The 13,874-nt window shown below is 39.7% G+C and overlaps 1 protein-coding gene across 7 annotated transcripts in view; it reads left to right on the forward strand.

Annotated features, from left to right (window-relative positions):
- Positions 1–13,874, forward strand: part of VCAN (versican) — a 154,058-nt gene that overhangs the window by 104,206 nt on the left and 35,978 nt on the right. For 4 of the 7 annotated variants that reach the window (XM_044384055.3, XM_057307391.1, XM_026498665.4 and 1 more), the window contains one exon: positions 7,422–12,644. The exons of the other annotated variants lie outside the window; for them this stretch is intronic. In XM_044384055.3, coding sequence (XP_044239990.2) covers positions 7,422–12,644 — 5,223 coding nt within the window. The remainder of the gene's footprint in view (positions 1–7,421; positions 12,645–13,874) is intronic. 7 annotated transcript variants of the gene reach the window in all.

Raw genomic sequence — 13,874 nt, forward strand, 5'->3', positions numbered from 1 at the left:
TTTTGACTCTACTACTGAAGTGACTTTGTTCATTATACATTTACATTCAGAAAAATGGTGATTACCACCCTGATATAAGCCTATATGGAAGGCTGGATTTGGAAAGAATGTGAACGAAAAAAAAAAAATTTGCAACTGTGACTGTGCATTTAGATTATCTGGATTTTTATATCCAGAAAAGTCTTTACTGTTTGCGTTATCTGTATGGTTCCTTAGTTGTATCTCAGAATTCAATCTGCTATTGCAATCAAACGACAATAATGTCTTCAGCCCAAAATTCACATCTTTCAAAGGACGTATCAAACTCCAATAGAGTGTAACCATTTTCCTTCTTGATGTTAAGAAACCGAGCAGACATTCTTCCAACAAGATTCTCAACGAGGGGCTGAGTGGCAAGAGTATGAGAGGCATTCATGTTTAAAGGATCCCTTCACTCACTTTAATTATGGAATACAGAATTTAGAATGGGAGGTGAAACAAAAATATAGACACAGCTAAGGAATTTGTAAATAAGAAACAATATGACCTAAGTCCTGTGGCATACAAATCAAAGATACAACCAATTTGGGCTGAGGAGTTTTAGAGAAGCTGTCCTGGAGAACTGAGGGCATTAGCTGGATCATTCATAAATGCATGGATGAAGTTCAAAGGAGGATTTATGAAGCATTCCAAGTTGGGGATGGGAGGGCTCTTCTTGAACAGAGGTTGAGCAAGGAATGAGGAGGATAATAAGATAGGGACATGGAGTTGCTGGGCTCCAAGGCAGAGAAGCAGAGAATTCTAACAGAGAACTGAAGGAAGAGGATAAATATGGGGACAATTAATGGGGCCATTCGAACACCCTCATGAAGAGGTCAGGTGGAAAAGGTGAGCAGAAACCGTTACTGACTTTTGAAGAAAGGAGTAACCTAATTAAAAATAAAATGGTGTCTGGTAAAGTTTATCTTACCAGCTATAATTTAGACAGAAAGGAAGTATAAACATATTTATGAGAGGCATTTTTTTACTTTACTCAAAGCTTTTACTGAAATTTTAAATCCTTGATTCTGACCAAAGCGTTTTTCTAGTGTTAGGATATTTGGTATCTATCTGTCTATCTATCTGTCATCTATCAAGGGCTTTGACGATGTTGAAGAACTAAAGTGAAAAAGATAATGTACTGCCTATGGTTGGTTTTATTTGTTATATTTTTAAGCAACTTTGAAACCTAAATAACCTGGCTTACTTCTCTTTCATATAGCTCCTTATCTTATTGTTCAGAAATTCTTGAAGGTCTCAAACTTACTTGATTATGCTCTCCAGGAAAGCCCTTGCTCTTTAAAAATTGGAAGTTACGAAGTCCCCTGGGCTTTTTCTATAAGTAAGAAGAGCCCACACTTGGTGATAGCTCCTTGAGCACTCTTAGACTAGATGACTGTATCTAAACACATACTTTCCACTTGAAGGAACAGCATTATTAGCGGATTATCTCAAGTTGGGGAAAAGAGATGATTCCCATTTATCATCCTCATAACATGTCTGCCTCTTAAAAGTGAGGCCATCAGAAACGCTTATGTTGTTTATCCACATATATTACCCTTTCTGGGTGTAAAATTCATGAATTGGGAAATCTCGAGCTCCTTGCTCTGCAGTGTAAGCTCACATGCTTGGGAGGTGCACCAGATGAAGCTCGGCTAGCAGAGTTAGTAGGGAGGTACGAGTCACAGACTCTAATGCTGGTCTCCCAACTTTTACGTCTCTCTCATCTCTGGCAAGATTGAGTATTGATATAAATATCACTTGATTTTCAGCTATTGAGGTAATTAGTTAAGGATGCAAAAATATCTGAAGAGATTTGGAGAGGGTGTTTATATCTTGATTACTAACATCAATTTTTGTAACATGCTGAGTCGGCACCTTTTTTAGTGTCTCAAATTCTGAGAATATTGGGGAATTTAGGATGTCTAAAACAATCTGATTGAAATTTATATTGGATGGGCGCGCCTAGGTGGCTCAGTGGATTAAGCGTCTGATTTCGGCTCAGGTCATGATCTCGGGGTTCTGGGATTGAGCCTGTATGGGGTTCCCCGCTCAGCGGGGAGTCTCCCTCTCTCTCTCCCCCTCCCCCTACTCGTGCCCTCTCTCTCTCTTTCCCTCTCCCTCTCTCTCTCCCTCTCTCTCTCTCTCTCCCTCTGTCAAATACATAAATAAAATCTTCTTAAAAAATTATATTAGATGATTTTCTTTGGTTCCTAAGGTGCCGGCATTTTATTTTACATTAAGAACACATCAAACGTGAATGAAATTGAGTCATTTGTTTCTGTCTGGTTGTTGGACCTATAGGTATGTGTCAGAAAACATGTAAACATCTTAAAGAACTTCAAACTTTCTCTACTTAAATTCTGTAAGTATTGCTCAGGCACTTCAGTATGGTTGCCTATTGTATTTTTAAAATAAGGAAACAAAATACTTGTGTTGCACGTTAAAATGAAATCCATTTTATGAAAGAAACATGATCCTAATATATCTCTGCTGAGTAAATTGGTGTATAGTTATATTTAATTAAAAGCTCTTAAACTTAAATTGTAAAACTCCCCGAAGACAGTGTGAACTTTAGCCAGCTGCCTATGCATCTTAGCAACTGTGTTTTGTGTCTGCTGACAGCGTGACTGGAAGATTGTGCTATGTCCACAAAATTCTGCCATGAAGTACTTAAAAATACTTGGTGAATAATTTGAGGTCAGCTCGCAATTAAGCGTTGTGTGAAATGCCATTAAAAAATCTATTAACTGTGGTACTAGTATATTCAAGTAAGCTGTTAAAATACATTTGTATAAACATAGAACAGATTATACATACACTGTGTGGAGTTCTGTGGTCTGACTCTTGAAATCCAAATAAAAGTTATATTATCCTTAGAATAAAATTCTAAAATAGAGTCTTTTATAAGGACTGGTTCATCTAAGAGCTGGGAACGTTAATTACTGCATTAGGTTGCACTGTTAATACGAAATAGAGCAGATCGTGACTTTGGAATGAGATGCCTGCTTTTACAATAGCACAGGTGTCCCCCCACCACACCCCACAAAGAAACTTTTATGGTTTGCAATAATGACAGTACTGATAACTCTAATAACGTGTGTGGTGGGTGGGGGTAGTAACAAGAAAGAGGGATGAAGAAGTAATTTTAAAGACTGAATAACAAAAAGGGGCAAATAGGAATCTGGGTGAGTTGTCAGATAGCAATGACAGGAGTATGGGCTGGGGGGAAAGAACTCGCGCCTCCATACTGGGTAGATTTCAGAGCTCCACAAAGTATGGGAACACACTGGCCACACTGACAATAAAATGTAGATTGATCTGTAGAGAATCTGTTGGTGGTAAAAATTACCTTTAAAGCCCCAGACAATTAACATTTCCGTCACCCTCAAAACAGTATTAAGAAATCTGATAAAACCATTTGGAAGCTGACACAACTTATTTAAACGATGAATATTAGTCACTTAATTGTGAATCTGAGGAAAAAGGAAACAAAAGAATTTCAACTTTTATTTTGCATCTGTTTTATGTAAGAATTCCCCTTTAGTAGAACATTTTTGTGGTACATATCCAATGAGCACTTTTTAAAATACATCTCTTCTTCTCAGTTACTGTTGAGTGTGATGCACTGATCGTTCTTTAGTGGTTGCCAGCGTCATGGTACAATGAGAAGCAGAAGACAAAACAGCTTAAGATGTTCCTATGTGTTCTACTCTTCTGAAAGCAAGTCAGATCAGATACTTGTGAGGTACAAGAAGGAATCCTAGGATAAATGTAATGATTGGTATATTTGCAATATGTACACTAAAAAATTTTCCTTTTGAAATAAAGAGAAAGGTGTTAGTAAGGCCATTTTTCTTACCTTTTGGAAAGAGCATTTGTTTGAAAGAGAGAGAGGCAGGCAGACAGATAAACAGACTTGGAAGATACTCTTGGAGGTTGTAGGTCTCTACAAAGTTGATAAGCAAGTGTCTGCAGTACAGTCTGATACATAATACATAGTACATTTTATGCAGTCAGTTGTCTTCTGGGAAGATAATACAGTTGGGTGGCATGCATGGTTGTGGTAGTGAATTTAATTTTGTGTGCAAAAACCGGTATGAAATCGACTGTGAAGAATATTCAAAGGACAACTCTGCTGTGTTTGTATTGCTATGATTGAAATATTGTGATATTTACTTAGGTTAGAAAGTGGAATATATTGCATCTAACAGTTGAATCTTTTGGTAAAATATTCTGATATAATGGTCTAAAATGCTAAGGGAAATCCCCATAGATTCATGTGCCATAAAGAATGTTGAAGTTCATTATCCAAGTGGAAACTGGACTAAAACAATGTTATACTTTGTTCATTGGAACTAAAATTAGAGAATATAAAGTGAATGCCAGGGTCTTTTATTAGTTGAATTAAGTAGATTTAGTAAGAATTGATAGTCAAGAAAATTATTATATAAATTGTTGATTTACAATTATAGCTCTTTGTTTTCTATCCTGGGGGGGGACATTTTATTTTAGATTATTCAATCCTTTGTAAAACATGTAAGTCAACATCATGACATGTCAGATCCTTTGACACAGTGATAGTTGATACACTGATATACTTTAGTGTCTTCTCTCTCTCTCTCTGCTTTTCTTCACCCCATTTATTTTTAGAGCTACCAACGTCCTACATTGATGGCACCTCCTTTTATATTCACCAAGAAGATCATGGGATATGTTTATATCGGGTTTTCTTTTTTTTTACTATTTTTTTAAGTAAGGAATTTATTTAGAAACCTGTATGAACCTATACAGGCAATGAGTATTGTTTACCCTGTTCCTGGCCTAGGAGTTTATAAATACACACTATCAAGCAGTCATTTCCTTATATATCCTATGTTTGTTTGGAGAAGCTTGGCTGAATGGTTAGTTTTATCTCCATTATTTATGAAACAGTACAAAATGTGGTGGGGATTCTTTATATGCTTGAGACAGACCTCTGTTTCTTATTTAAAATTCTTTCTGTATTTAAATGAAAGATGTGTGAATTTAGTGTCTGTGTGTGTGATACTTCTTGATGTGAATTCTAGTTTTATTTACGCCTCATGAAACCTAATGCAAAAGGTTGAATGTAACACCAGAGTATTCACGAGTGAAGACAGGCATATTTTTGAAGCTTCAAAATATAGTTAGATGCTATAAAGTTGTACAAAGTAGTTTGAGTCTGGCTTACCTCAACTATGTTAAAATAGTATTAGCAACGAGAGATAATTTGGTGATTAGATAAAGTTACTGATATGATATTTCAAAAGATTCTTTTATACAAAGGCATTTAAAATGTATTCTCATATACATATATGTACATATGCGTATATATTATCACATTTTTTTTCCATAGCAAAACAGTGGGCTTCACTGTAAGCCATATTAAGAGGTGTTATCTGAAGATTTTAAAATTGTCCTCTTTTAAAACAAATACACCGTGAGACACTATAAGATCACAGTAACAACTTCAGTGATCTAATATTGAATGAGCTTATGTTTTTAATTACATTTTTTTTTAAAAACGTAAGGCATTTAGTCATGTTCTTGTTTGGCAATTAGGAGTTGTCGCAGCATCTGTGACAGAAATCATTTGTATTGTTTTATATTTTTGTAATATACTAGAGTTATATGTTGATCGCACTTCTCTTACGTATTTTCTATATATTTTTTATATATTTGAATACACATAAGCCTTTGTTTCCATAGTTAAAAGGCTGAATATCTGGGGTGGAATGAAAGGGAGATTTGGGTATAGGACATATGGTTAGGGTAAGAATAATCCAGCCCTACGCAAGTAATTTTTTATGGAGATTACACAGTGAGGATGTGATGGGATACAGAGAAGAGTTTTCTTTTTTGCTTTTATTAGGGCGAAAGGGATAAAGGTAAATATAGTATATGTCTTCCAGTTACATAAAAGTCTTGTGGTCTGTAGTTTTCTAAGCAAACCACAGTTAAAAACATAGAGGAGCTTCTGAGAGTTTTTATTGATAGTTCATATACTTCTGAATTTATTTTGATGCATAAAGAATACAAGCAAGATCCGTTCCTTCTCAATAGGGTTTTTTCTCATCTGACTTATCAGTAAATGCTAGATGTTGATCCTTTCATATATGGAAAGGAGTGGCTTCTAGCTATAGGAACAGTTTCCCACTGACGGGGGACAGGGGTGGCTCCGTCATAATTATTCCTTCTGTAAGCTTCTCAGGTTTTGCCTGAGCATATGTGGCATGAATTGGGGCTCGGCTGAAAATTCGTTCTGCAACAGTATTGCTGGGGTGGGAGAGCGGGACACTGTGCAATCCTCCGTGCTGTTCTTTATCTTCTTCACGGGTCCTTGCACGCACAGGCACCTTTGTACACTGCAGCGACACTGGGACGAGGACAACTGCAGTGGTAGGACTCTATCCTAGGACAACTGAATTTCACTTTAATAAAAGTGAGGGCCCAGGATTTCCTCCTTCGTGGTACCCAGACAACGAGTTTGTCTGGTATATTTCTGGAAGCAGACGAGTCCGTTGAGCTTAGTGGTTGGTACCTTATAGCAATTTACAATCTAGGGAGTGTTCTGAGGATATGTGTTATTTTAAGTATGCTAGTTCGGATGTTTAGATGTGACTCCTGAACTTCTGTTGGAGAAAATGTTGATAAAAAGAACTGTAAGTGACCCAATCCAGATCACCTCTCATGAAGGACAAAGGTGTAAAGCGTGGTGGGCTCCTCCTTCCTTCCTGGTGTTCTCAGTGAGTTCTCCCTGCGCAGAGCCCCCCATGCAGGGCTTCCTGTGCAGCTAAATCTGGTCTCACTGTTACACTGGGAAGGAACTGTGGTTGCACTGTGAAAGGGCTATAAAGAAACCCCTCTTTTACTTTTCTGAAAACAGCCTTCCTAGGACAGATTATGGCAAGAGAAGGAATCTCTTCTCATTTCCTTATTGAATGGAGGGTGTCTCAGCCTCCCCTTACATAAAATAATAATCACTTACTTTTTCTGTACGATCTGCTGAAATGGTCTTAATTCTTCTTTCTTTTTTTATTTTTCAGTTGACAGGCATGTGAATTCCCACTTTTCATGATTACAATGTACATATGTGACTCCATGTTTCATTTTAAGGGCCTTGCTTTGTTAAACATGTTGCAGAGTTTTCATAACCTGTTTCTATAATCTTATATTGGATCTATTTTTCCTATTGTTAATGTGAATCCGCAGATTTGGAGACTGAGAACCATGTGTAGAAGGGTGATTGCACTTCATGTGAAAAGACTTGAATCCTTCTTTGTGTGCGTGAGTGTGATCAGCCAGCCTTGCTGTCGATTTCTTCTGTCGTACACTGCCAAATCTTCTATTCAAGTATTGTGAAAACTCTTTGTTTTTTTCAGGTCGAATGAGTGATTTGAGTGTAAGTGGTCATCCAATAGATTCAGAATCTAAAGAAGATGAACCTTGTAGTGAAGAAACAGATCCAGAGCACGATCTAATTGCTGAAATTTTACCCGAGTTAATTGAAATAAATCTGTACCACAGTGAAGAAGATGAAGGGGAAGACGAAGAGTGTGCAAACGCCACTGACGTGACGACCACCCCATCAGTGCAGTACATTAATGGGAAACAGCTGGTCACCACGGTGCCCAAGGACCCAGAAGCAGCAGAAGCTAGGCGTGGCCAGTTCGAGAGTGTTGCACCTTCTCAAAATTTTTCAGACAGCAGTGAAAGTGAAACGCATCCATTTGTGATAGCCGAGACCAGATTGTCTACCGCCGTGCAGCCTAATGAATTGAAAGAAACAACTGAGTCGCTTGAACTTACGTGGAAGCCCGAGACTTACCCTGAAACACCCGAACACTTTTCAAGTGGTGAGCCTGATGTTTTCCCCACAGTCCCATTCCACGAGGGAGAAGCCACCGAGGGGCCAGAAGCGGTCACAGCGAGAGGGCCTGAACTTGATAATCTGGCCCATGAACATACTGAACCTGTACCTCTGTTTTCTGAAGAGTCTTCAGGAGATGCTGCCATTGACCAAGAATCTCAAAAAATGATCTTTTCAAGGACTACTGAAGGAACATTTGGTGAGGAGGCAGAAAAAAGTCCTTCTATCACATATACTCCAAGTATAGTTCCAAGTTCTGTGTCGGCAGATGTTTCAGAGGAAGTACCGTTTGCCTTCACAGGAAGTGCCCTCCCTGATGGCCCATTGTCCACTGTAGAAAGCTGGGTAGAAATAACCCCCAGAGAAAGTGTAGAGCTCTCAGGGAGTCCTTCAGTTCCATTTCCAGAAGGCTCTGGAGAAGCAGAAGAAGATAAAATGTTCAGTGTGACAACTGATTTATCACAGAGAAATACTACGGATACACTGGTTACTTTAGACACCAGCAAGATCGTGATCACAGAAGGTCTTTTTGATATTCCTGCAACCACCTTTTATTCCGTTTCTCAACAACCTTCTGCGGAGGTAGTGCCAACCAAATTTGGAGGGGAAACAGCCACTTCTGAGTGGGTCTTCAGTACATCTCTTGAGGAAGAGAAAAGGAAAGATGAGGACGAGGGAACCCCAGGTACAGCGTCTACAGTTCAGGAATATTCATCTACACAGAGATCAGATCCGTTGATTGTACCCTCTGAATCAGAAAGCCCGAGTGAAGCTACATCTAGCCATTCGGCATCTGCTACTAGGAGCAGTGTTACATCCTCCACAAAACCCACAGAGTCTGAAAAGGAAATGACAAGTTCTACTCTTGTCTTTACAGAAACAAATGTTTTAGACAGGCTGGGGGCACAGACTGCTAAGCCCAGCAGTAGCAGTCAACCTGGGGTTCAGGAGGGGCTGTCCACTGTTCCAGGTAGCCCTGCCTCTCTCTCTGTGGAGCCGGGCTCTGGAGAAGCTGCTGCTGACCCAGAAACAGCCACTGTTTCTTCATTTTCATTAAATTTAGAGTCTGAAATTCCAACCAAAAAGGAAGCAGCTGGCACTTTGTCTCCCCATGTGGAAACTATATTCCCTTTTGAGCCAACAGGATTAGTTTTGAGTACTGTAATGGACAGAGAGGTTGCTGAAAGTATAAGCCAAACATCCAAAGAAAGCTTGATTTCGGAGGTCTCAGGAGAACATAATCATGGGCCAGGAATAAAGGGCTTTTCTACAGATTTTCCTTTGGAAGAAGATTTCAGTGGTGACTTTAGAGAGTACTCAACAGTAACTTATCCCGTAGCCAAAGAAGAAACAGTAATGATGGAAGGCTCTGGAGACGCAGCATATAAGGATACCCGGATTTCATCATCTGTATTACCTACTTCAGATCACAGCAACCACAGAGCTGACTCAGAAGGACCCAGTAGCACCTCGGTCAGCACTTCTGCCTTCCCTTGGGAAGAGTTCACAGCGTCAGCTGAGGGCTCAGGTGAGCAGCTGGTCTCAGTAAGCAGCTCTGTGGACCAAGTGTTTCCCAGTGCTACGGAAAATGTTTCTGGTACAGTTTCCCCTTTTGATCAAGGATTGGGAGAAGAAGGTGCTATTAATGAAGCCAGTAAAGGGACCACCATTTCACCAACAGCAGAAGCTGAAGGTACTGAAGCCACAACAGAAAAGGGGGAAGTGACAGTCAATGGCACAGTTTCAGTGACCTTTCCTCAGACTATGGAGCCAGCCAAATTATGGTCCATGCAAGAAGTCAACCCTGTAAGGCAAGGAATTGAAAGTGAGACAGCATCAGAGGAAAAGTTTCAAGAACCAAAATCTTTTGAATTCCCTCAAAGCTCTGTTGCACCAGAACAAACAATTTTCGATTCACAAACATTTACTGAAACCGGACTCCAAGCCACAGATTATTCTACGCTAACAGTGAAGACAACTGACAGTACTGGTGAGGAAATGGAGAAGGAAGACATTTTCTTCGCTGATGTGTCTACTCCAGATCCAGAGGCAAAGGGCTTGAAACCCTATACTGCTCTCCCTGAAGTTGCTGAAAAATCCCATTTTTTCTTAGCTACTACCTCAGTGACTGAATCTGTATCCGCTGAGAGTGTAGTTACAGATTCTCCAATCCAAAAGGAGGAAACTATAAAACCTTTTCCCAAAGTTGTGAGGCCAACAATGAAAGAGTCAGATACCGATCTTTTATTCTCTGGACTGGGATCAGGAGAAGAAGTTTTGGCTACTATAGCGTCAGTGAATTTTACTGAAACGGAACAAATCATTACCACATTCCCTCCCCAGGCTTCTCAGATGGAGAATTTAGAATCCAGCCTCAAAAGCGATACAACCGAAGACTATGAGGAAATGGAAAATGTAGCAAATGAAGTTAGACCACCCATTTCCAAAACAGACAGCCTCTCTGAAGGTAGTGAGACAGCGTCCAGCACAACCTTACGAGAAATTTCAAGTGACAGCAGAACCGAAGGACCTTCTGTGGCACTTCTCACTTTCTCCACAGATACCGAACATCCTCAAAATCAGACCCATGGTCGAGCAGAAGAAATCCAGACTAGTAGACCACAACCAACGACTGAACAAGTCTCTAACGAGAATTCAACAGCAGAGACAAAAGAAAGAGCAACCCCTCCCTCTGATTTTCTGGCTAGAACTTATGGTCTTGAAATGGCTACAGGATTTGTTACATCAGCACCAAAACCATCTGACTTGCTTTATGAACATTCTGGAGAGGGATCTGGGGAATTGGATATGGTTGATTTAGTCCACATTTCTGGAACTACTCAGGCAACCAGGCAAGGAAGCACCACATTTGTTTCTGATAGAGCCCTGGAAAAACATCCTGAGGTTCCAAGTGCTAAAGCTGTTACTGTTGATGGATTCCCAACAGTTTCAATGTTGCTGCCTCTTCATTTAGAGCAGAATGAAAGCTCCCCCGATCCAACTAGCACACTGTCAAGTACAGTGTCATATGAGAGGTCCACAGAAGATGCTGCAGATAGTTTCCAAGACCATCTCAGAGGATTTGAGGATTCCACTGTAAAACCTAACAGAAGAAAAACCACTGAAAACATCATTATCGATCTGGACAAAGAGGACAAGGATTTAATATTAACAATTACAGAGAGTCCCATCCTTGAAATTCTACCTGAGCTGACATCAGATAAAAACACTATCATAGATATTGACCACACTAAACCTATATATGTAGACATCCTTGGAATGCAAACGGACATAGATCCAGAGGTACTGTCAGGACCACACGGCAGTAGTGAAGAAAGTGCTCAAGTTCAAGAGAAGTATGAGGCAGCTGTTAACCTTTCTTTAACTGAAGAAAACTTCGAGGGCTCTGGTGACCCTCTTCTGGCTAACTACACTCAGACAACACATAATGAATCGATGCTTTCTGAAGACAGAAGCCACTTAGATCCCATGGGCTTTACCTTCACAACTGGGCTCCCTGCTCCTAGCATAGAAACGGAATTAGATATTTTGCTTCCCACAGTGACATCCCTGCTCCTTCCTAGTACATCTGCCACAGTTAATCCAGAGATTGAAGAACCAAAAATTGAAGCAAAAGCCCTGGATGACATCTTTGAATCAAGTACTTTGTCTGATGGTCAAGCTATTGCAGACCAAAGTGAAGTAGTATCAACATTGGGCCATTTGGAGACACAGGATGAGTACGAGGAAAAGAAACATGTAGGTCCTTCTTTTCAGCCAGAATTCTCATCAGGAGCCGAGGAGGCATCGATCGATCCTACATCCTACGTAAGTATTGGTACTATGCACCTTATGGCTCAGAGTTTAACAGAGGCACCTAACGTGATAGAAGGATCCCACCCCTCCGATTACACTGATACAACATCAGCAGTCTCAGCTTTTGCAAAGTTGTCCTCTCAGACACCATCATCTCCAGTCACTGTCTACTTAGGCAGTGGAGCCTCTGAACATGCGGAGGGACCCCCAGCAAGTGCTCTGCCTGGTACAGATGCTGGCACATCTCAGAGGTCTCCAGGAAAACTTGCAGATGTTGAAGTGACTTTCACAATGTCGAGTGAAGAGCTCTTTCACATCACCGAGTCTCCATCCTTATCTTCTGGCACTGGGTTAGAACCTTCAGAAGATGAAAGTCATCCTGAGTTATTAGAACACATGGAAGCTTCTCCCACAGAACTGACTGCCAAAGAAGGAAGTGAGATTCTCCAAGATTCCCAAACCCAAACCAATATTCGACTTTCAGGAGAAACAATGAAGAGCAGTATTAGAACCCCTGAGCCTGGAACTGTGGTCACAACTGCAGGTGAAATTAAGTTAGAAGGTGCTACACTGTGGCCACATTCTACTTCTGCTTCTGCTATTTATGGAGTTGAGGCAGATGTCGTGCCTCAGCCCAGCCCGCAGACTTCTGAGAGGCCCACCGTTCCTTCCTCTCTCGAAATAAACCCTGAAACACAAGCAGCTTTGATCAGAGGGGAGGATTACACAGTAGCAGCGTCAGAACAGCAAGTATCGGCGAGAATTCTGGATCCCAATAATCAGGCAACAGTAAGCATTGCAGAGTTAAATACTGAGCTTGCAACACCGTCATTTTCCCTTCTGGAAACTTCTAATGAAACCGGTTTCCTGATTGGCATTAATGAAGAGTCAGTGGAAGGCACAGCAGTCTATTTACCAGGTAAGGTCACAACATTGATAAATCTGTTTCCAAACTTGGAAACAGTCCCTTGGTCCTAACACATCTATGCAAATAGTTTTTATTTTGATATTAAACAAGTGGAGATTTTTATATTATTCACATAACAACAGACAGGCCACATTATTGAGTCCATAATTAGAAAAGAAATTAAGTGTAGATTATTTCTGGGCTATATAGATATTCTCTGTATTCTTCTGGGTTTTAGAAACAATGTACAATTGTGACACAGAAAAAGTGGAATTGTTAATGGTTTAAAAATTCAGTTTGGTTTTACCCATAACTAAAATACTGCTTTGTCATATGCCCCTTAGTTATACTTCTTAGTTTAAAAATAGGAAAAAAAAAATCCCATTTTTAAAAATCTCTCATGGACGGGTGCTATTATGGCAATACCAAAATCTGTCAGGCCTCTAAAATTTTTTGAGTAGTAAATAACTCTAATAAGCATTCACATAGTTTGTGCAGTATCAGTTATCAGTTCATACTTTTATGTAATTTCCTTGCTCCAGATAGTCTGCATAATGCTTCTAGCCCAGTGCCTAGCCAGAGTGGGTGTATATTTGCGCCCTGCCTGTCAAAAGAGGATTTCTGTTTTTGTTTTTTTGTTCTTTTTGGTTTTTTTTTACTGAATGGACAGAAAACATGAATTTGATATTGGTTCATACAGACTCTCTTATACGATCTTCACAAAAATGCTGTGTTACTATCATCATCCCCATATTATTATCCCTACTTAAAAGGGTGGGATGTGGGCATTCAGAGAAGTTCTGTAATTTGCCTGGGGTTGCATAGCCACATACCATGGCATTGGTGGAATTTGAACCCAGATCAGCTCCACTCCAAAGTCATGGTCTTTCATTGTTCTTTGCTGGTTTCCAATTAATATAGTATAAAAATGAATAAGTGATATTTAATGATTTATAAACCAGAAGTCTTGGAATATTTACTTTGTAGAATTTATTTTCCTTTTAATCTAGCTTGATAATGTCAAGAAGTCTTCTTTAGCGGGGTGTTTTCTAGTAATGTTATTTAACTAACAATGGCAGTGGAATCCACAAATAGCCATCACCACCTAGTGACCTAGAAAAAGAAAAAAAAATCAGTACTTGAAGGGCTGCGTTATTGAAAATGTATTTTATTTTAATGACTATGTTTTACAGCATGGCTATACTTAGAATTATTCTCCCGATCGTTTCAACGTTATCTTTT

Source organism: Ursus arctos, unplaced genomic scaffold (assembly GCF_023065955.2).
Source record: "Ursus arctos isolate Adak ecotype North America unplaced genomic scaffold, UrsArc2.0 scaffold_5, whole genome shotgun sequence".
Taxonomy (NCBI): Eukaryota; Metazoa; Chordata; class Mammalia; order Carnivora; family Ursidae; genus Ursus; species Ursus arctos.